This window comes from Heptranchias perlo, chromosome 4, assembly GCF_035084215.1.
Source record: "Heptranchias perlo isolate sHepPer1 chromosome 4, sHepPer1.hap1, whole genome shotgun sequence".
Classification (NCBI taxonomy): domain Eukaryota; kingdom Metazoa; phylum Chordata; class Chondrichthyes; order Hexanchiformes; family Hexanchidae; genus Heptranchias; species Heptranchias perlo.
Genome location: NC_090328.1, coordinates 560,631 through 584,424, shown reverse-complemented (window position 1 = coordinate 584,424; position 23,794 = coordinate 560,631). Strand labels below are relative to the sequence as shown.

At 49.6% G+C, this 23,794-nt stretch overlaps 1 protein-coding gene across 1 annotated transcript in view; it reads left to right on the top strand.

Annotated features, from left to right (window-relative positions):
- The window catches only part of cplane1 (ciliogenesis and planar polarity effector 1), a 211,492-nt gene that overhangs the window by 9,860 nt on the left and 177,838 nt on the right, over nucleotides 1-23,794 (top strand). The window contains exons 2-9 of the mRNA XM_067982079.1: nucleotides 6,192-6,320; nucleotides 6,711-6,846; nucleotides 8,703-8,822; nucleotides 9,420-9,652; nucleotides 12,545-12,651; nucleotides 17,161-17,317; nucleotides 19,619-19,722; nucleotides 23,396-23,578. Of these exons, the coding sequence (XP_067838180.1) occupies nucleotides 6,240-6,320; nucleotides 6,711-6,846; nucleotides 8,703-8,822; nucleotides 9,420-9,652; nucleotides 12,545-12,651; nucleotides 17,161-17,317; nucleotides 19,619-19,722; nucleotides 23,396-23,578 (1,121 nt within the window). The 5' untranslated portion in view covers nucleotides 6,192-6,239. The remainder of the gene's footprint in view (nucleotides 1-6,191; nucleotides 6,321-6,710; nucleotides 6,847-8,702; nucleotides 8,823-9,419; nucleotides 9,653-12,544; nucleotides 12,652-17,160; nucleotides 17,318-19,618; nucleotides 19,723-23,395; nucleotides 23,579-23,794) is intronic.

Below are 23,794 nucleotides of genomic sequence, written 5' to 3'. Positions count from 1 at the left end.
CTTGCAATGTAGGCCAACACACCATTTGCCTTCCTAACTACTTGCTGCACCTGCATGTTTGATGTACTGGTGTACAAGGACACCCAGATCCCTTTGTACATCAACATTTCCCAATCTATCACCATTTAAATAATACTCTGCCTTTCTGATTTTCCTTCCGAAGTGGATAACTTCACATTTATTCACATTATACTGCATCTGCCATGTATTTGCCCACTCACTCAACTTGTCTAAATTGCCTTGAAGCCTCTTTGCATCCTCCTTACAACTCACGATCCCACCTAGTTTTGTGTCGTCAGCAAACTTGGAAATATTACATTTAGTTCCCTCATCCAAATCATTGATATATATTGTGAATAGCTGGGGCCCAAGCACTGATCCCTGCGGTACCCCACTAGACACTGCCTGCCACCCCAAAAAAAGACCCATTTATTTCTACTCTCTGTTTCCTGTCTGTTAACCAATTTTCAATCCATGCCAGTATATTCCCCCCAATCCCATGTGCTTGAATTTTGCACACTAACCTCTTATGTGGAACTTTTATCAAAGGCCTTCTGAAAATCCAAATAAACCACATCCACTGGTTCTCCCTTATCTATTCTACCAGTTACATCCTCAAAAAACTCCAGTAGGTTTGTCAAACATGATTTCCCTTTCTTAAATCCATGTTGATTTTGTCTAATCCCGTTGATATTTTCTAAGTGTCCTGTTATCACATCCTTTGTAATAGACTCTAGCATTTTCCCTACTACTGATGTTAGGCTAACCGGTCTGTAGTTCCCTGTTTTCTTTCTCCCTCCTTTTTTAAATAGTGGGGTTACATTTGCCACCCTCCAATTTTTAAAAAATTTGTTCATGGGATGTGGGCGTCGCTGGCGAGACCAGCATTTATTGCCCATCCCTAATTGCCCTTGAGAAGGTGGTGGTGAGCCGCCTTCAACCGCTGCAGTCCGTGTGGTGAAGGTTCTCCCACAAAGCTGTTAGGAAGGGAGCACCAGGATTTTGACCCAGCGACGATGAAGGAATGGCGATATATTTCCAAGTCATGATGGTGTGTGAATTGGAGGGGAATGTGCAGGTGGTGGTGTTCCCATGTGCCTGCTGCCCTTGTTCTTATAGGTGGTTTTGGGAGGTGCTGTCGAAGAAGCCTTGGCAAGTTGCTGCAGTGCATCTGCAGGAACTGTACCATAATCCATAGAATTTTGGAAGATGACAACTAATGCATCCACTATTTCCATGGCTACCTCTTTTAGTACTCTGCTACCTTTTTTAGTACTCTAGGGATACCTAGGGATGGTGATGGAGGAGTTTGGGCGTTGGCTGATAGGTATGATTCTGTTGCTAGACTAGTCTGAGAGACAGCGGCCCAACTTGGGCACCAGTCCCCAGATGTTATTGAGGAGGACTATGCAGGGTAGACTGAGCTTGATGTACTTTGTTGTGTCCTGATTCGACAGGTATGACAGAGGTCACAGCCAAGTGGTCCGGCTGGTTTTGTTCTATTCCTTTCTAGCGATTTGATAGAACTGAGTGGCTTACTAGGCCACTTCTGAGGGCAGTTAAGGTCAACCACGTTGGTGTGGGACTGGAGTCACGTTTGGCCAGACCGGGTAAGGACGGCAGGTTTCCTTCTCTAAATCATAGGAAGGTTACAGCACAGAAGGAGGCCATTTGGCCCATTGAGTCCCTGCCGGCTCTATCCAAGAGCAATCCAGCTAGTCCCATTTCCCCACCCTATCCCCGTAGCCTGCAAATATTTTCCTTTCAAATACTTATCTAGTTCCCTTTTGAAGGCCATGATTGAATCTGCCTCCACCACCCCCTCAGGCAGTGCATTCCAGATCCTAAACACTCGCTGTGTAAAAAAGTTTTTTCTCATATCAGCTTTGGTTCTTTTGCCAGTCACCTTAAATCTATGTCCGCTGGTTTTTGACCCTTCCGCTAATGGGAATAGTTTCTCTCTATCTACACTGTCCAGACCCTTCATGATTTTGAATACCTCGATCAAATCTTCTCGCAACCATCTCTGTTCCAAGGAGAACAACCCCAGCTTCTCCAGTCTATCCATGTAACTGAAGTCCCTCATCCCTGGAATCATTCTAATAAATCTCTTCTGCACCCTCTCCAAGGCCTTCACATCTTTCCTAAAGTGCAGTGCCCAGAACTGGACACAATACTCCAGTTGTGACTGAACCAGTGTTTCATAAAGGTTCATCATGACTTCCATACTTTTGTACTGTATGCCTTTATTTATAAAGCTCAGGATCCCGTATGCTTTTTTAACTGTTTTCTCAACCTGCCCTGCCACCTTCAGCGATTTGTGTACTTTTTTTTATTCGTTCATGGGATGTGGGCGTCGCTGGCGAGGCCGGCATTTATTGCCCATCCCAAATTGCTCTTGAGAAGGTGGTGGTGAGCCGCCTTCTTGAACCGCTGCAGTCCGTGTAGTGAAGGTTCTCCCACAGTGCTGTTAGGAAGGAGTTCCAGGATTTTGACCCAGCGACGATGAAGGAACGACAATATATTTCTAAGTCGGGATGGTGTGTGACTTGGAGGGGAACGTGCCGGTGGTGTTGTTCCCATGTACCTGCTGCCCTTGTCCTTCTAGGTGGTAGAGGTCGCGGGTTTGGGAGGTGCTGTCGAAGAAGCCTTGGTGAGTTGCTGCAGTGCATCCTGTGGATGGTACACACTGCAGCCACAGTGCGCCGGTGGTGAAGGGAGTGAATGTTTAGGGTGGTGGATGGGGTGCCAATCAAGCGGGCTGCTTTGTCCTGGATGGTGTCGAGCTCCTTGAGTGTTGTTGGAGCTGCACTCATCCAGGCAAGTGGAGAGTATTCCATCACACTCCTGACTTGTGCCTTGTAGATGGTGGAAAGGCTTTGGGGAGTCAGGAGGTGAGTTACTCGCCGCAGAATACCCAGCTTCTGACCTGCTCTTGTAGCCACAGTATTTATGTGGCTGATCCAGTTAAGTTTCTGGTCAATGGTGACCCCCAGGATGTTGATGGTGGGGGATTTGGTGATGGTAATGCCGTTGAATGTCAAGGGAAGGTGGTTAGACTCTCTCTTGTTGGAGAGGGTCATTGCCTGGCACTTGTCTGGCACGAATGTTACTTGCCACTTATCAGCCCAAGCCTGGATGTTGGCACGGACTGCTTCATTATCTGAGGGGTTGCGAATGGAACTGAACACTGTGCAATTATCAGCGAACATCCCCATTTCTGACCTTATGATGGAGGGAAGGTCATTGATGAAGCAACTGAAGATAGTTGTGTCTAGGACACTGCCCTGAGGAATTCCTGCAGCAATGTTCTGGGGCTGAAATGATTGGCCTCCAACAACAACTACCATCTTCCTTTGTGCTAGGTATGACTCCAGTCACTGGAGGGTTTTGCCCCTGATTCCCATTGACTTCAATTTTACTAGGGCTCCTTGGTGCCACACTTGGTCAAATGCTGCCTTGATGACAAGGGCAGTCACTCTCACCTCACCTCTGGAATTCAGCTCTTTTGTCCATGTTTGGACCAAGGCTGTAATGAGGTCTGGAGCCGAGTGGTCCTGGCGGAACCCAAACTGAGCATCAGTGAGCAGGTTATTGGTGAGTAAGTGCCGCTTGATAGCACTGTCGACGACACCTTCCATCACTTTGCTGATGATTGAGGGTAGACTGATGGGGCGGTAATTGGCCGGATTGGATTTGTCCTGCTTTCTGTGGACAGAACATACCTGGGCAATTTTCTACATTGTCGGGTAGATGCCAGTGTTGTAGCTGTACTGGAACAGTTTGGCTAGTGGCGCAGCTAGGTCTGGAGCACAAGTCTTCAGCACTACAGCCGGGATGCTGTCGGGGCCCATAGCCTTTGCTGTATCCAGTGCACTCAGCCGTTTCTTGATATCACGTGGTGTGAATCGAATTGGCTGAAGACTGGCTTCCGTGATGGTGGGGATATCAGGAGGAGGCCGAGATGGATCACCCACTCGGCACTTCTGTCTGAAGATGGTTGCAAACGCTTCAGCCTTGTCTTTTGCACTCACGTGCTGGACTTGCCATCATTGAGGATGGGGATGTTTACAGAGCCTCCTCCTCCTGTTAGTTGTTTAATTGTCCACCACCATTCACAACTGGATGTGGCAGGACTGCAGAGCTTTGATCTGATCCGTTGGTTGTGGAATCGCTTAGCTCTGTCTATAGCATGTTGCTTCTGCGTTTAGCATGCATGTAGCCCTGAGTTGTAGCTTCACCAGGTTGGCACCTCATTTTTAGGTACGCCTGGTGCTGCTCCTGGCATGCTCTTCTGCACTCCTCATTGAACCAGGGTTGATCCCCTGGCTTGTTGGTAATGATAGTGTGAAGAATATGCTGGGCCATGAGGTTACAGATTGTGCTGGAATACAATTCTGCTGCTACTGATGGCCCACAGCGCCTCATGGATGCCCAGTTTTGAGTTGCTGGATGTGTTAGTGCCACACAACACGTTGGATGGTGTCCTCAGTGCGAAGACGGGACTTCATCTCCATGAGGACTGTGCGGTGGTCACTCCTACCAATACTGTCATGGACAGATGCATCTGCTACAGGTAGATTGGTGAGGACGAGGTCAAGTAGGTTTTTCCCTCGTGTTGGTTCGCTCACCACCTGCTGCAGGCCCAGTCTGGCAGCTATGTCCTTCAGGACTCGGCCAGCTCGGTCAGCCATGGTGCTTCCGAGCCACTCTTGGTGATGGACATTGAAGTCCCCCACCCAGAGTACATTCTGTGCCCTTGCTTTCCTCAGTGCTTCCTCCAAGTGGTGCTCAACATGGAGGAGGACTGATTCATCATCTGAGGGAGGACGGTAGGTGGTAATCAGCAGGAGGTTTCCTTGCCCATGTTTGACCTGATGCCATGAGATTTCATGGGGTCCAGAGTCAATGTTGAGGACTCCCAGGGCCACTCCCTCCTGACTGTATATCACTGTACCGCCACCTCTGGTGGGTCTGTCCTGCCGGTGGGACAGGGCATACCCAGGAATGGTGATGGAAGAGTCTGGGACGTTGGCTGAAAGATATGATTCTGTGAGAATGGCTATGTCAGGCTGTTGCTTGACTAGTCTGTGGGTCAGTTCTCCCAATTTTGGCACAAGTCCCCGGATGTTAGTAAGGAGGACTTTGCAGGGTCGACTGGGCTTGGTTTGCCGTTATCATGTCCGGTGCTTCGTGGTCCGATGCCGGGTGGTCCATCCGGTTTTAATATACCCCCAGATCTCTCTGTTCCTGTACCCCTTTTAGAGTTGTGCCCTCTAGTTTATATTGCCTCTTCTCATTCCCCCTACCGAAATGTATCACTTCACATTTTTCTGCATTAAATTTCATCTGCCACGTGTCTGCCCATTCCACCAGCCCTTCTGTATCCGCTGGAAGTCTATCACTATCCTTCTCACTGTTCACTGCCCTTCCAATTTTCGTGACATTTGCAGCTTTTGAAATTGTGCCCTGTACACCCAAGTCCAAGTCATTAATATATATCAAGAAAAGCAGTGGTCCCAGCACTGACCCCTGGGGAACACCACTGTACACCTCCCTCCAGTCCAAAAAACAACCGTTCACCACTACTCCCTGTTTCCTGTTACTTAGCTAATTCTGTATCCATGTTGCTACTGCCCCCTTTATTCCATGGGCCGCAATCTTGATGACAAGAATCATTAAGGACATTCGTGAACCAGATGGGTTTTTACGACAATCCGACAGTTTCATGCTCACTTTTACTGATACCAGCTCTTTATTTCCTGATTTTTTAAAACTGAGTTCAAATTCTCAACTGCCGTGGTGGGATTTGAACTCGTGTTCTTTGAATTATTGGTCCGTGACTGCTGGGTTACTCGTCTAGTAACAACTACTACACTACCGTACCCGTCTAATAGCACAGTGTCCAGCTTTGCCTGTATGCCTTTCTGAAGCGCCTTGGGCTATTATTCTACGTTAAACGTTGTTGTTGCTACACTTGCTGAAATCCCATGGACAGCACTGTTCCTGCCGTGGGCCTATGCCTCTCGCTGTAGAGGCTCACGTAGCCAAGATGTGAGTCACTGGGAGGACAGAGCTCTCTGGTGCAGCCTGCACCCTTTATGTGAGTTTGTGGTGGGGGTGGAAGGGCTGATTTTGATGTTTGATTCCTGACAGCGGAATGTGTGACCGTGTTTGTGGTGCTGTTTCAGGCCCTGCTGATTCCAAATCCTGACTGCCGGAGCCCTCCCTCTCACAGCATGCACCTTAAACTGGAGGTGCTGCTGTCCACCAGTATCAAGCACAAGAAACCTTGGCCTCATTTCCACTGGATTGGACAGGTAAGCAGTGGGGCACTTTCTCTACCTTGTGTCACATATAATGGTTCTTTTCTTTTATGCTCTCTGCCTCTCTTGCGTTCTCTGTCAGTCTATGCTGCTGTGTTTCCATCTCTCTCTCTATCTCTCCCTCTCTTGTGCTATGATTCATTTTCTCGCATTATGTCTGGTGCTCGGTCTCTCGGTAAATCTGTATCTCTGCGTAACGGGGACCGCGGGCCTCTGCGTAACGGGGACCGCGGGCCTCTGCGTAACGGGGACCGCGGGCCTCTGCGTAACGGGGACCGCGGGCCTCTGCGTAACGGGGACCGCGGGCCTCTGCGTAACGGGGACCGCGGGTGTGTCTCTCTCTTCCTTACCGTGGCATTGATTTCAATTGTTGTTTCTCTTTAGGACAAAGAGGCCATTCTGCTCTCTGATGACCAACGACTGAGCGTGCTCACTCTATCAACAGGGAGGACACAGAGGAGGATCCCCAAACTGCAGCCACTGCTGAAGAATGTGCTGAGCGTTACCACATCCGACAATGGTATATCTGAGACAGTAATGGGCCCCTTGGGTGACCAAAACCAGGACCCCTTTGTTTTTTGTGCGTGTGTGTGTATGCGTTGTTGCTTGAGTGCATTGTGCGTTGTCTGCGTGCTTGCATTGTGCCAGGGTGTGTTATGTGTGTGTGCGTGAGCACACGTGTTGTCTGCGTGCATTGTGTGTGTGAATGCACACGTGCATTGTCTGCGTGCGTTGTATGTGCATTCATTGTCTGCTTGCGTGCAGTGTGTGCGGTGTCTGTGTTGTGTGTGCGGTGTCTGTGTTGTGTGTGCGGTGTCTGTGTTGTGTGTGCGGTGTCTGTGTTGTGTGTGCGGTGTCTGTGTTGTGTGTGCGGTGTCTGTGTTGTGTGTGCGGTGTCTGTGTTGTGTGTGCGGTGTCTGTGTTGTGTGTGCGGTGTCTGTGTTGTGTGTGCGGTGTCTGTGTTGTGTGCGCGGTGTCTGTGTTGTGTGCGCGGTGTCTGTGTTGTGTGCGCGGTGTCTGTGTTGTGTGCGCGGTGTCTGTGTTGTGTGCGCGGTGTCTGTGTTGTGTGCGCGGTGTCTGTGTTGTGTGCGCGGTGTCTGTGTTGTGTGCGCGGTGTCTGTGTTGTGTGCGCGGTGTCTGTGTTGTGTGCGCGGTGTCTGTGTTGTGTGCGCGGTGTCTGTGTTGTGTGCGCGGTGTCTGTGTTGTGTGCGCGGTGTCTGTGTTGTGTGCGCGGTGTCTGTGTTGTGTGCGCGGTGTCTGTGTTGTGTGCGCGGTGTCTGTGTTGTGTGCGCGGTGTCTGTGTTGTGTGCGCGGTGTCTGTGTTGTGTGCGCGGTGTCTGTGTTGTGTGCGCGGTGTCTGTGTTGTGTGCGCGGTGTCTGTGTTGTGTGCGCGGTGTCTGTGTTGTGTGCGCGGTGTCTGTGTTGTGTGCGCGGTGTCTGTGTTGTGTGCGCGGTGTCTGTGTTGTGTGCGCGGTGTCTGTGTTGTGTGCGCGGTGTCTGTGTTGTGTGCGCGGTGTCTGTGTTGTGTGCGCGGTGTCTGTGTTGTGTGCGCGGTGTCTGTGTTGTGTGCGCGGTGTCTGTGTTGTGTGCGCGGTGTCTGTGTTGTGTGCGCGGTGTCTGTGTTGTGTGCGCGGTGTCTGTGTTGTGTGCGCGGTGTCTGTGTTGTGTGCGCGGTGTCTGTGTTGTGTGCGCGGTGTCTGTGTTGTGTGCGCGGTGTCTGTGTTGTGTGCGCGGTGTCTGTGTTGTGTGCGCGGTGTCTGTGTTGTGTGCGCGGTGTCTGTGTTGTGTGCGCGGTGTCTGTGTTGTGTGCGCGGTGTCTGTGTTGTGTGCGCGGTGTCTGTGTTGTGTGCGCGGTGTCTGTGTTGTGTGCGCGGTGTCTGTGTTGTGTGCGCGGTGTCTGTGTTGTGTGCGCGGTGTCTGTGTTGTGTGCGCGGTGTCTGTGTTGTGTGCGCGGTGTCTGTGTTGTGTGCGCGGTGTCTGTGTTGTGTGCGCGGTGTCTGTGTTGTGTGCGCGGTGTCTGTGTTGTGTGCGCGGTGTCTGTGTTGTGTGCGCGGTGTCTGTGTTGTGCGCGCGGTGTCTGTGTTGTGCGCGCGGTGTCTGTGTTGTGCGCGCGGTGTCTGTGTTGTGCGCGCGGTGTCTGTGTTGTGCGCGCGGTGTCTGTGTTGTGCGCGCGGTGTCTGTGTTGTGCGCGCGGTGTCTGTGTTGTGCGCGCGGTGTCTGTGTTGTGCGCGCGGTGTCTGTGTTGTGCGCGCGGTGTCTGTGTTGTGCGCGCGGTGTCTGTGTTGTGCGCGCGGTGTCTGTGTTGCGCGCGCGGTGTCTGTGTGAGAGAAGGGCTGTGACAGCGCTCCCTCACTGCTGCCCTCTGTGTTTGTACAGGTGCATGGCTGGCAGGAGTCCTGAGTACAGGAGAGCTCTTCCTGTGGAATAAGGATGGAGACTGTTTGAAGACGGTTGCGACGGTGGAAGGCCTGTGTGCAGTGGTAGCGGCTGCACGCGGTAGGAAGCTTGTTTGTTGTTGGGGATTTTGGGGATTGCTGGAATGGACAAGGCCATGTCCTCCCCTCTCTACCTAAAGATGCTGTCTCTTGCTGGGATACGGTCCCACAGGCCCTCTCTGCCCTCCGATCCTTCACTGCACTATCCATTCTTCGTTTGTGAGTGTAATGTTGTCTAGAATTACATCAAGTCTACAGCACAAAAACAGGCCATTCGGCCCAACAAGTTCATGCTGGTGATAATGCTCCTCAATAGCCTCCTCCCTCCCTACTTCATCTAACCCTGTCAGCATATCCACTGTATGGGCATCTGTATGGTGGTGATTGGTCTTCTCCTTGAACTGCTACATGGACAGAACCAAACAGGGTGAGTTAGTGGTGACACGGTGTAACTAACTGCCTATAACGGGGCCCTGACACAACACTCTATCCTTGGTCATGGGTTAGTATTGCTGCTAGGCTGACACACTTGAACTGCTGGCGACCTGATCAAAACCTAATTGCTGTACACTGCAGCATTTCCCGTGTTATTAAATTGCTTTTGTTCTCTTCCCCCTGTTTGTGTCTCCACTCTCCCCTCTCCCTCTCTCTCTCTCAGAATCTGGTACTAAACTGTTCCTGTTTGTGTCGAGGGATGGAAAGAGAGTTCTCCTGGTCAGTCAGACTGGTCCAGTGTTCCTCTGGGAAAGTAACGCGAAGCAAGACTTGCCGTCTGTTCCTGGGACTCGGCTCAGCGGGAGGTGGGCCCAAGTAATGGCGGAAGAGCAGGCCAGGCTGCCCCAGGCCGAGGATAAGGACAGCACCGTGCACGCTGTCTTCCTCAATGATGAGGTGAGTCCATCGCCACTTGTAAACACACCGAAGAAGGCAGACTCCAGGGCACAGTGCTGATTCTCCTTGTGGCTTAGTATGAAACGTTTAGATAGCACCTTACCAAGTCCCACAGCACGTCAAAACTGGGGAATTACTATTGACGAGCACTCACTGCTGTTAGTGATGTTGAACTAGACACTTTGAATGTCCCAGGTTCAATTTCCAGTCTGCGGAAAAAGTAGAGAGAAACGGAAGAGCAGATTTCACTTAGTTACCGACTGGTTAACTTATACCTCCTTGGATATCTAACTCTCCTAGTGATACTAATCCTGGACTAGTGTTCATATCATTAAACTTGCAGCATCTCGATAGACTTGGAGAAACCTGTCACACTTCTACCCAGAATAGGCAGCTCCCAGTCAAAGTGGACTTGAACAGGTACTTAAGGCGTCTCCCCTCAGAAACCTGTCGGGTTCCCAGGTCAGAGCCAAGCGTGAGAGCCTTGCTATAAGGACCCCATATTTGCCAGTCACCACTGATCCCCCCCCCCCCAATTTTCCTGTATGGATATAAACAACACAAAGTGACTGCGTAGCCTGTAAGAACTCGGCAAATAATCCTCCATGTGGCATTTAACCAGCAGGGATCATTTGCGTTTGAACCGAGACTTTGCATACCATTCAGCACTGTGTATCCTCTTTGGCTGAGAGGCTCTTTCCCATCAGGTAGTTATCATAGTGAAATGAGCAGCCATGCCTCCTAGAGAAATGTCGAAGATATGAAGACATAGAAACATAGAAAATAGGAGCAGGAGTAGGTCATTTGGCCCTTGGAGCCTGCTCCGCCATTCAATATGATCATGGCTGATCCTCTATCTCAATACCATATTCCCGCTCTCTCCCCATACCCCTTGATGCCTTTTGTGTCCAAAAATCTATCTATCTCCTTAAATATATTCAGTGACTTGGCCTCCACTGCCTTCTGTGGTAGAGAATTCCACAGGTTCACCACCCTCTGAGTGAAGAAATTTCTCTTCATCTCAGTCCTAAATGTCCTACCCTGTATCCTGAGACTGTGACCCCTCGTTCTGGACACCCCCCCCCCAGCCAGGGGAAACATCCTCCCTGCATCCAGTCTGTCTCGCCCTGTCAGAATTTTATATGTTTCAATGAGATCCCCTCTCATTCTTCTGAACTCGAGTGAATACAGGCCGAGTCGACCCAATCTCTCCTCATACGACAGTCCTGCCATCCCAGGGATCAGTCTGGTGAACCTTCGCTGCACTCCCTCTATGGCAAGTATATCCTTTCTTAGCTAAGGAGACCAAAAGTGCACACAATACTCCAGGTGTGGCCTCACCAAGGCCCTGTATAACTGCGGTAAGACATCCTTACTCCTGTACTCAAATCCTCTTGCAATGAAGGCCAACATAACATTTGCCTTCCTAACTGCTTGCTGCACCTGCTTTCAGTGACTGGTGTACAAGGACACCCAGGTCCCTTTGTACATCAACATTCCCCAATCTATCACCATTTAAATAATACTCTGCCTTTCTGTTTTTCCTTCCGAAGTGGATAACTTCACATTTATCCACTTCTACTGCATCTGCCATGTATTTGCCCACTCACTCAACTTGTCTAAATCGCCTTGAAGCCTCTTTGCATCCTCCTCACATCTCACAATCCCACCTAGTTTTGTGTCGTCAGCAAACTTGGAAATATTACATTTGGTTCCCTCATCCAAATCATTGATATATATTGTGAATAGCTGGGGCCCAAGCGCTGATCCCTGCAGTACCCCACTAGTCACTGTCTACCACCCCGAAAAAGACCCATTTATTCCTACTCTCTGTTTCCTGTCTGTTAACCAATTTTCAATCCATGCCAGTATATTACCCCCAATCCCATGTGATTTAATTTTGTACACTAACCTCTTATGTAGGACTTTATCATAAGCCTTCTGAAAATCCAAATAAACCACATCCACTGGTTCTCCCTTATCTATTCTACCAGTTACATCCTCAAAAAACTCCAGAAGGTTTGTCAAACACAATTTCCCTTTCATAAATCCATGTTGACTTTGTCTAATCCCGTTGATACTTTCTAAGTGCCCTGTTATCACATCCTCTATAATAGACTCAAGCATTTTCCCTACTACTGATGTTAGGCTAACAGGTCTGTAGTTCCCTGTTTTCTCTCCCTCCTTTTTTAAATAGTAGGATTACATTTGCCACCCTCCAATCTGCAGGAACTGTTCCATAATCTATAGAATTTTGGAAGTTGACAACTAATGCATCCACTATTTCCATGGCTACCTCTTTTAGTACTCTGGGATGCAGATTATCAGGTCCTGGGGATTTATCGACTTTCAGTCCCTTTAATTTCTCCAGTGCTGTTTTTTTACTGATACTAATTTCCTTTAATTCCTCCTTCTCACTAGATCCTTGGTTCCTTAGCATTTCTGGGAAGTTATTTGTGTCCTCTTCCGTGAAGACAGAACCAAAGTTCCCAATTATAAATTCTCCCGTTTCTGACTGTAAGGGACCTACTATTGTCTTCACTAGTCGTCTTCTGTTTACATACTTGTAGAAGCTTTTACAGTCTGCTTTTACGTTCCTTGCAAGTTTACTCTCATACTCTATTTTTCCCCTCTTAATCAATCTCTTGGTCCTTTTTTGATGAATTCTAAACTGCTCCCAATCCTCAGGCTTCCTGCTTTTACTGGCAAATTTATATGACTCCTCTTTGGAGAGACTTTATGACTTGCACTGTGATGTATCTCCCTGTCCATTGCAGGAACTTTGGGTTGAGGGAGGGTTCAAAGTGCTTTTGAAGTCCACGGTGCTGTGACTCCTCACTGACACGAGATGATAGTCCACTGATCCATCACTGAACTTTTTTTTGTGCACAGGTGCTGGGCGACTGCTGCTTCTGTTCCTTTGTGTTTATATCTGGAGAGGTTCTGGTGCTCACCACTCTGGAATTGAAGTGGTTCGAACAGGTGGAACAGTGCATCAGGTAGGAACTTCCACAAAGGTCCTTGTGCTAGCTGTGCAGTAAGGAGGAAGGTGCACACATGTGTCCGAATATTGGTGTTTATGTGTGTTGGTTTGTACGAGTGTATAAGTTTGCCCATCTTAATGTGTGTACATTAGTGTCTAAGTGTCATTGAAAGAAAGAAAGACTTATAGAATCATAGAAAGGTTACAGCACTGAAGGAGACCATTCGGCCCTTCGTGTCCGCAATCCAGCTAGTCCCACTCCCCCGCCCTTTCCCTGTAACCCTGCAAATTTTTTCCTCTCAAGTTCTTATGCAGTTCCCTTTTGAATGCCATGATTGAATCTGCCTCCACCACCCCCTCGGGCAGTGCATTCCAGATCCTAACCACTCGCTGTGTAAAAACGTTTTTCCTCATGTCACCTTTGGTTCTTTTGCCAATCACCTTAAATCTATGTCCTCTGGTTCTTGACCCTTCCACCAATGGGAACAGTTTCTCTCTATCTACTCTGTCTAGACCTTCATGATTTTGAATACCTCGATCAAATCACCTCGCAACCGTCTCTGTTCCAAGTCTATCTCCAGTCTATCCACATAACTGAAGTCCCTTATCCCTGGAATCATTCTAGTAAATCTCTTCTGCACCCTCTCTAAGGCCTTCACATCTAAAGTGCGGTGCCCAGAACTGGACACAATACTCCAGTTGTGGCTGAACCAGTGTTTTATAAAGGTTCATCATGACTTCCACACTTTTGTATTTTATGCCTCTATTTATGCTTTTTTAACCGTTTTCTCAACCTGCCTTGCCACCTTCAACGTTTAGTGCACATATACCCTGAAATCTCTCTGTTCCTGTACCCTTTTTAATTTTGTGCCCTCTAGTTTATATTACCTCTCCTCGTTCTTCCTACCGAAATGTATCACTTTGCATTTTTCTGCGTTAAATTTCATCTGCCACATGTCCACCCATTCCACCAGCCTGTCTATATCCTCTTGAAGTCTATCACTATCCTCCTCACTGTTTACTACACTTCCAAGTTTTGTGTCATCTGAAACTTTTGAAATTGTGCCCTGTACACCCAAGTCCAAGTCATTAATATATATCAAGAAAAGCAGTGACCCTGGGGAACACCACTGTACACCTCCCTCCAGTCCGAAAAATAACCGTTCACCACTACTCTCTGTTTGCTGTCCCTTAGCCAAATCCGTATCCATGTTGCTGCTGCCCCCTTTATTCCATGGGCCGCAATCTTGACGATAAGCCTACCGTGCGGCACTTTATCAAACGCCTTTTGAAAATCCATATACATCATATCAACTGCATTGCCCTCATCTACCCTCTCTGTTACCTCATCAAAAAACTCCATCAGGTTCGTTAAAAACGATTTGCCTTTAACAAATCCGTGCTGGCTTTCCCTAATCAATCCACACTCGTCCAAGTGACTGTTAATTCTGTCCCGGATTATCGTTTCTAAAAGTTTCCCCACCACTGAGGTTAAACTGACTGGCCTATAGTTGCTGGGTTTATCCTTACACCCTTTTTTGAACAAGGGTGTAACATTTGCAATTCTCCAGTCCTTTGGCACCACCCCCCGTATCTATGGATGTTTGGAAGATTATGGCCAGTCTCTCCGCAATTTCCTCCCTTACCTCCCTCAGCATCCTAGGATGCATCCCATCCGGACCGGGTCACTTATCTACTTTAAGTACAGCTAGCCTTTCTAGTACCTCCTCTTTATCAATTTTCAGCCCATCCTGTATCTCAACTATATCTTCCTTTACTGAGACTCTGGCAACATCTTCTTCCTTGGTTAAGACAGATGCAAAGTACTCATTTAGTACCTCAGCCATCCCCTCTGCCTCCATGAGTAGATCTCCTTTATGGTCCCGAATCAGCCCCACCCCTCCTCTTACTACCCGTTTACTGTTTACATGCCTGTAGATGACTTTTGGATTCCCTTTTATATTTGCCGCCAGTCTATTCTCATATTCTCTCTTTGCCCCTCTTATTTCCTTTTTCACTTCCCCTCTGAACTCTCTATATTCTCCCTGGTTCTCACTTGTGTTATTAACCTGACATCTGTCATTTGCCCCTTTTTTCTGTTTCATCTTACTCACTATCTCTTTTGTCATCCAGGGAGCTCTGGCTTTAGTTGCCCTACCTTTCTGCCTTGTGGGAATGTGCCTCGACTGTACCAGAATCATCTCCTTTAAAGGCCGCTCACTGTTCAATTACAGTTTTGCCTGCCAATCTTTGATTCCAATTTACCAGGACCAGATCTGTTCTCATCCCATTGAAATTGGCCCTCCTCCAATGGAGTATTTTTACTTTAGAGTGGTCCGTGTCCTTTTCCATAGCTATTCTAAACCTTATGATACTATGATCGCTGCTTCCTAAATGCTCCCCCACTGACACTTGCTCCATTTGGCCCACCTCATTCCCTGGAACCAAGTCCAGCAATGCCTCCTTCCTCGGGCCAGAAACGTACTGGTTACAAAAGTTATCCTGAACACATTTCAAAAATTCCTCCCCCTCTGTGCCCCTTATTATTATTGTTATCCCGATATTCATCTATATTCGGATAGTTGAAGTCCCCAGTTATCACTACTCTATAGCTTTTGCACCTCTCTGTAATTTCCCTGCAAATTTGCTCCTCTATCTCCTTCCCACTAGTTGGTGGCCTATAGAATACACCCAGTAGTGTAATGGCACCTCTATTATTTCTTAACTCTAACCAAATGGATTCTGTCCTTGACCCCTCCAGGACATCCTCTCTTCTCCAGTCCTGCAATATTCTCCTTAATCAATACTGCAACCTCCGTCCTTTCTTTTCTTCCCTATCTTTCCTGAACACCTTGTATCCAGGAATATTTAGTACCCAGTCCTGTCCTTTTTTGAGCCAGGTCTCCGTTATCGCCACAACATCATATTCCCATGTGATTATTTGCGCCTGCAGCTCACCAACCTTGTTTACCACACTTCATGCATTTACACACATGCACTGTAAATCTATCTTAGACTTTCTTGTACTCTCTCTTAGTCTGATCCCACCTAATACTGTACTATTATTTGCTCTAGTGCTACCTTTCTCCCCGATCCGTTGTGCCCCTTGTTTCTCCTTGCCAATGCTACATCCTTGTGCCCATCTCTCTGCCAAATTAGTTTAAAGTCCCGCCCCTCAGCACTGGCGAACCTCCCCGTGAGGACATTGGTCCCAGCTCTGTTGATGCCACCTTTACAGGTCCCACCTTCCCCAGTACTGGTCCCAGTGCCCCAGGAATCTAAAGCCCTCCCTCCTTCACCATCTCATCATCTGCTCTATCCTCCTATTTCCATGCTCACTAGTGCGTGGCACCGGGAGTAATCTGGAGATCTGCTTCTTAATCTGTTTCCTAACTCCTTAAAATCTGCCTGCAGGACCTCATCCCTCTTTCTACCTATGTCGTTGGTACCGATATGGACCACGACCCCTGGCTGTTCAACCTTCCCCCCCCCCCCCCCAGAATGTTCTGCTGTCGCTCAGTGATATCCTTGACCCTGGCACCAGGGAGGCAACATACCATCCTGGAATCAAGTCTGCAGCTGCAGAAACGCCTGTCTCTCCCCTAACAATAGAATCCCCTTCACTATCGCTCTCCTGACCTGTCTTCCCCCCCACCCCCACCCACCCTACAGCTGAGCCACCCATGGTGCTGTGGTCTTGGCTCTGGCTGCATTCCGCAGAGGAACCCTCTCCCTCACCAGTTTGCATTTATACAGCACCTTTCACAACCTCAGGATGTCCCAAAGTGCTTTACAGCCAATGAAGTACTTTCAAAGTGTAGTCACTGTTGTAATGTAGGAAACGCGGCAGCCAATTTGTGCACAGGAAGCTCCCACAAATAGCAATGTGATAATGACCAGATAATCTTTTTTAGTGTTGTTGGTTGAAGGATAAATATTGACCAGGACACCGGGGAGAAGTCTCCTGCTCTTCTTTGAAATAGTGGCTGTTGGAAATTTTAGGTCCACCTGAGAGGTCAGACGAGACCTCAGTTTAACGCCTCATCTTGGACAGTGCACCACTCCCTCAGTACTGACCTGGAGTGTCAGCCTAGATTTTGTGCTCAAGTCTCTGGAGTGGGACTTGAACCCACGACCTTCTGACTCAGAAGTGAGAGTGCTGCCACTGAGCCATGGCTGACACTAATGTGTGTTAATGTGTGCACGTGTTAGTATGGGTGTATGTGTGAGTTAATATGAACTTGTGTGCATGTTAGTGTGTATGTACACTTGACTGTTAATGTGAACAATCCTGTAGTAATGTGCACGTGAGTGTGTGTGAACTCATGTCTTTGTGTGCACAAGTGTACGTGTGTGTATGTTATGTGTGTGTCGGTGCGCGGGCGTGTGTCGGTGCGCGGGCGTGTGTCGGTGCGCGGGCGTGTGTCGGTGCGCGGGCGTGTGTCGGTGCGCGGGCGTGTGTCGGTGCGCGGGCGTGTGTCGGTGTGCGCGCTCCGGAGATTCATGCCTGACTCTTTCCTTGCAGTGCTGTCCCGTTTTCTGTACGATGGGTGACACAGACACATTTGCTGGGTGGTCTGGTCCCTCGCTGTGATGCGGTGAAATCGAGAGGAGCGCTGCGAGCAGCTTTCTCCAGGGATGGACTGGTGCTTGCCCTCATCATCAATCAGAACGATCCCAAGGTACTGCTGCGGTCCTTTTCTGGCTTGCCCTGTAGGGTAGAATTACAATTAAAGCCATTTTCTTCTTATTTTTCTTTTTTTTTTGCCTTTTTCTCCCCTCTCATTCTGAAGGTGCAGACTGGGGCACCGGCACTGTCTGGCTACTCACCAAACATGGTTCCGCGGGCTCCACACCATTCAAGTAATAGCCATTTGGAGAGGTATAGGTGAGACTAGATAGGGAGGGTCATGGACTATTGAACTGTGGATGGGACATGACAACCGAATAAGATCCTGTCCTCGCCTCACTTACTCTCTCACACACGCGCGCGCACACACACAAACATGTAAACACACGCACACACGCACAAACGCATACACGCACAAACACACAAACATGTATACACACGCACGCAAACAGACGGGCACACAAACAGACGGGCACACCCACACAAACAAACGTGTGCGCGCACAAACAAGCAGGCACATATAAACGGGCTCACAAAGAAGCTAAGCCTTTATAAATCATTGGTTAGGCCTCAGCTGGAGTATTGTGTTCAATTCTGGGCACCACACTTTAGGAAGGATGTCAAGGCCTTAGAGAGAGTGCAGAAGAGATTTACTGGAATGGTTCCAGGGATGAGGGACTTCAGTTATGTGTAGAGACTGGAGAAGCTGGGGTTGTTCTCCTTAGAGCAGAGAATGGGAGGACCCTAGGCAAGACAGAGGGTCAGAGGGATCTTGGTGTGCAAGTTCACAGATCCCTGAAGGCGGCGGAACAGGTAGATAAGGTGGTAAAGAAGGCATATGGGATACTTGCCTTTATTAGCCGAGGCATAGAATATAAGAGCAAGGAGGTTATGATGGAGCTGTATAAAACACTGGTTAGGCCACAGCTGGAGTACTGTGTGCAGTTCTGGTCGCCACACTACAGGAAGGATGTGATCGCTTTGGAGAGGGTGCAGAGGAGATTCACCAGGATGTTACCAGGGCTGGAGCGCTTCAGCTATGAAGAGAGACTGGGAAGATTGGGTTTGTTTTCCTTGGAGCAGAGGAGGCTGAGGGGGGACATGATTGAGGTGTACAAAATTATGAGGGGCACAGATAGGATGGATACTAAGGAGCTTTTTCCCTTCGTTGAGGGTACTATAACAAGGGGACATAGATTCAAGGTAAAAGGCGGGAGGTTTAGAGGGGATTTGAGAAAGAACTTTTTCACCCAGAGGGTGGTTGGAGTCTGGAACTCACTGCCTGAAAGGGTTGTGGAGGCAGGAACCCTCACAACATTCAAGAAGCATTTGGATGAGCACTTGAAATGCCATAGCATACAAGGCTACGGACCAAATGCTGGAATATGGGATTAGAGTAGACAGGGCTGATGGCCGGCGCGGACACGACGGGCCGAAGGGCCTCTATCCGTGCTGTATGACTCTATGACTCTAAGGTTAAGGGGAGATTTGTTCAAAATCATGAACGGTTTTGACAGAGTAAATAAGGAGAAACTGTTTCCAGTGGCAGGAGGGTCGGTAACCAGAGGACACAGATTTAAGGTAATCGGCAAAAGAACCGGAGGCGACATGAGGAAACATTTTTTTTACGCAGCGAGTTATGATCTGGAATGCACTGCCTGAAAGGGCGGTGGGAGCAGATTCAATAATAACCTTCAAAAGGGAATTGGATAAATACTTGAAGGGAAAAAAATTTACAGGGCTATGGAGAAAGAGCGGGGAGTGGGACTAATTGGATAGCTCTTTCAAAGAGCTGGCACAGGCACGATGGGCTGAATGGCCTCCTCCTGAGCTGTACCTACTATGATTGAGGTCACGTGCCAGATTTATTAAGAAGGCAGTACATGCAACAGCACTTAAATATACACTTACAACCACACCTGATCATGGTTTGGTTGGGGATTCAAACATTGTACATTTCTGAGCATGTCCGAATCCAAATACTTATTACAGTCTGTCACTTTTTAAACATTTCTCTCACCCCCTGTACAGATGTGTGTTTGTATGCGTGTGCCTGTGTTTGTGTGCATACGTATGTTTGCATGTTTGTGTGTGTGACTGTATGTGAGCGCGTTTGCGTGTGCCTGTGAGCGCGTTTGCGTGTGCCTGTGAGCGCGTTTGCGTGTGCCTGTGCGCCTGCGATTCTGTGTGCATACACGTTTGTTTGTGTGCGTGCTTGTGAGTGTGTGCGCACCAGTATGTGAGTGCCTATTTGTTTGCCTGTGCGAGTGTGTGTGTCTGCACGTGTTTGTGTGTGTGTCTGTCTGTCTTGCTGGGCTCATCCACTGCCTGTTTTGTCTCTCGTTGGTTGTAGGCCACTCAGGTGCTGTTTGTGAACCCGCTGAATTGTGTGACAGTGACGAGCAGCCTGCGAGGATGTGGCAGTAATGGGCGCGCTGTGCCGGTCAGGTTTATCAGGTAGGTGACCAGCTCCGTCACGTAATGGGGAATCATATGGTGTGTTATCCTGCATCATTTGTCAACCTGCCAGTGCCTGTTGCAGATCCCTGCCTGCAAATTGCTCATGTTCAGCCTCAATGCAACAGGTGACTGGAGAAGGGAAGGCCTGCTGCCCCTGCCCGCCCCATTCCAGGCTGTGGACCCCACCCCCCCCTCTCCATTCCAGGCTGCATGAGACATTAAACCGAGGCCCCGTCTGCCCTCCCAGGTGGATGTAAAAGATCTCATGGCCACTATTTCTAGGAAGAGCAGAGGAGTTCTCCCCAGTGTCCTGGGCCATTATTTATTCCTCAACCAACATAATTGAAACATAAAAGGGAAACGGCTAATATAAAAGGGAATCCAAAAGTCTTCTACAGGCATATAAACAGTAACCGGGTAGTAAAAGGTAGGGTGGGGCCGATTAGGGACCAAAAAGGAGATCTACGCATGGAGGCAGAGGGGATGGCTGAGGTACTAATTGAGTATTTTGCATCAGTCTTTACCAAGGAAGAAGATGCTGCCAGAGTCTCGGTTAAAAAAGGCTGGCTGTACTTAGAGTAGATAAGTCACCCGGTCCGGATGGGATGCGTCCTAGGTTGCTGAGGGAAGTAAGGATGGGAATTGCGGAGGTACTGGCCATAATCTTCCAAACATCCGTAGATACAGGGGTGGTGCCAGAGGACTGGAGAATTGCAAATGTTACACCCTTGTTCAAAAAAGGGTGTAAGGATAAACCCAGTAACTGCAGGCCAGTCAGTTTAACCTCGGTGGTGGGGAAACTTTTAGAAACGATAATCCGGGTCAGAATTAACAGTCACTTGGACAAGTGTGGATTGATTCGGGAAAGCCAGCACAGATTTGTTAAAGGCAAATCGTGTTTAACTAACCTGATAGAGTTTTTTGATGAGCTAACCGCGAGGATCGATGAGGACAATGCGGTTAATGTGTATATGGATTTTCAAACGGCGTTTGATAAAGTGCCACATAATAGGCTTGTCATCAAAATAGAAGTCCATGGAATAAAGGGGGCAGTGACAGCATGGATACAGAATTGGCTAAATGACAGGAAACAGAGAGTAGTGGTGAACGGTTGTTTTTCGGACTGGAGGGAGGTGTACAGTGGTGTTCCCCAGGGGTCGGTGCTGGGACCACTGCTTTTCTTGATATATATTAATGACTTGGACTTGGGTGTACAGGGCACAATTTCAAAATTTGCAGATCACACAAAACTTGGAAGTGTAGCAAACAGTGAGGAGGACAGTGATAGACTTCCAGAGGATATAGACAGGCTGGTGGCATGGGTGGACACGTGGCAGATGAAATTTAACACAGAGAAGTGTGAAGTGATACATTGAGGGAGGAAGAACGAGGAGAAGCAATATAAACTAGAGGGCACAACTCTAAAAGGGGGTCCAGGACCAGAGAGACCTGAGGGTATATGTGTACAAATCTTTGAAGGTGGCAGGGCAGGTTGACAAAGTGGTTAAAAAATCATATGGGATCCTGGGTTTTATAAATAGCGGCATAGAGTACAAAAGCACAGATCAGCCATGATCTTATCAAATGGCGGAGCAGGCACGAGGGGCTGAATGGCCTACTCCTGTTCCTATGTTCCTACATAGGTTACGATGAACCTTTATAAAACACTGGTTCGGCGACAACTGGAGTATTGTGTCCAGTTCTGGGCACCGCACTTTAGGAAAGATGTGAAGGCCTTAGAGAGGGTGCAGAAGAGATTTACTAGAATGATTCCAGGGATGAGGGACTTTAGTTACGTGGATAGACTGGAGAAGCTGGGATTGTTCTTCTTGGAACAGAGATGGTTGCGAGGGGATTTGATCGAGGTGTTCAAAATCATGAAGGGTCTAGACAGAGTAGATAGAGAGAAACTGTTCCCATTGGTGGAAGGGTCAAGAACCAGAGGACACAGATTTAAGGTGATTGGCAAAAGAATCAAAGGTGACATGAGGAAAAACTTTTTTACACAGCGAGTGGTTAGGATCTGGAATGCACTGCCCGAGGGGGTGGTGGAGGCAGATTCAATCATGGCCTTCAAAAGGGAACTGGATAAGTACTTGAAAGAAAAAAATTTGCAGGGCTACGGGGAAAGGGTGGGGGAGTAGAACTAGCTGGATTGCTCTTGTACGGACTCGATGGGCTGAACGGCCTCCTTCCGTGCTATAACCTTTCTGTGATTCTATGAAACATATCTGGTAATTATTACATTGCTGTTCGTGGAATCTTGCTGTGCACAAATTGGCTGCCGCGTTTCGTACATTACAACAGTGACAACACTTCAAAAAAAAATATTTAATCAGCTGTGAAGGACTCCACGACGTCCTAAAAACCACCTTTCCTCTTTGTTTCCTTCCACCATTCTGGTGAAGATGGGTTGACCTGTGACCTTAGCCTGTATGGTTCTGAAGCACACAGGATGGTGCATCCAGTTGCCAGGCGACTGGTGGGGGGGGTGGGGGTGGGGGTGGGGGTGCGGTTGGGGGGCAACTTTTACAATTATTGTTCATTCCTGGTCAACCACGTAGTGTGGGACTGAATCACATGTAGCCAGACCAGATGGGCAGTTCCCCTCCCTGCAGGACATCAGTGAACATCTTGGGTTTTTACAACAATCCACTTTTCTGCTCCGGCCACAGGTCATTAAATTCAATATCACAACTTACCACGGTGAAATATGAACTCCCGATCTTGTTAATTCAGTAGCACAATCAGGAGATCACTGTGCCCCCCCGCTCTGGGAGGTCACCCCCCCCCCCCCCCAATCTGGGCGGTCACCCCCCCCCCCCCCCCCTCCGGGCGGTCACCCCCCCCCCCCCCATCTGGGAGGTCACCCCCCTCCCCCCCATCTGGGAGGTCACCCCCCCCCCCCCCCCCCCCCCCCCATCTGGGAGGTCACCCCCCCCCCCCCCCCCCATCTGGGAGGTCACCCCCCCCCCCCCCCATCTGGGAGGTCACCCCCCCCCCCCCATCTGGGAGGTCACCCCCCCCCCCCCATCTGGGAGGTCACCCCCCCCCCCCCCCCCCATCTGGGAGGTCACCCCCCCCCCCCCCATCTGGGAGGTCACCCCCCCCCCCCCCCCATCTGGGAGGTCACCCCCCCCCCCCCATCTGGGAGGTCACCCCCCCCCCCCCATCTGGGAGGTCACCCCCCCCCCCCATCTGGGAGGTCACCCCCCCCCCCAATCTGGGAGGTCACCCCCCCCTCCCCCCTCTCCGGGAGGTCACCCCCCCCCTCCCCCCTCTCCGGCAGGTCACCCCCCCCTCCCCCCTCTCCGGGAGGTCACCCCCCCCTCCCCCCTCTCCGGGAGGTCACCCCCCCCTCCCCCCTCTCCGGGAGGTCACCCTCCCCCGCCCCCCTCTCCGGGAGGTCACCCTCCCCCGCCCCCCTCTCCGGGAGGTCAGCCCCCCCTCCCCCGCCCCCCCCCTCCGGGAGGTCAGCCCCCCCTCCCCCGCCCCCCCCTCCGGGGCGGTCAGCCCCCTTCCCCCCTCCGGGGCGGTCAGCCCCCTCCGTGATGTCACCCCCCTCTCCCCCCCCCCCCCCCCTCCCTCCGGGAGGTCACTGTGCCTCTTATTGGGATGCCTCTCGCTGATGCAGTGTTTATAGTGAGTTGAGTGTGCTTTCCTTCCTCAGGTCGTACTGGGTGGGTGAGGTGAGCTGGACTCATGACGATCTCTTCCTGGCCTGTATGCTGAAACGTGGAGCCCTGCTTCTGCTGTCACGTCTCGGGGAGCTGGTCACCATCACCACATTCGGCTGCTCTGTGGAGTTTGGACCAGCAGAATTCATCCCACTTCATCCATTAATAACCTACAGGTATGGCCCGCAGCTGGATCTCAATCACAACACAACTGATCTCCTTAAAAGGGACTGGTGACAGGCAGCCTGCACGTGAAATGCAGTGGGAGAACTCTAATGAGTCTTTACTCTGTCTCTGACCCGGGTCAGCCGTGGCTCAGTGGGTAGCACTCTTACCTCTGGGTCATAGGAACATCGGAACAGAAGTAGGTTGAGTAGAATGGGCCTATACTC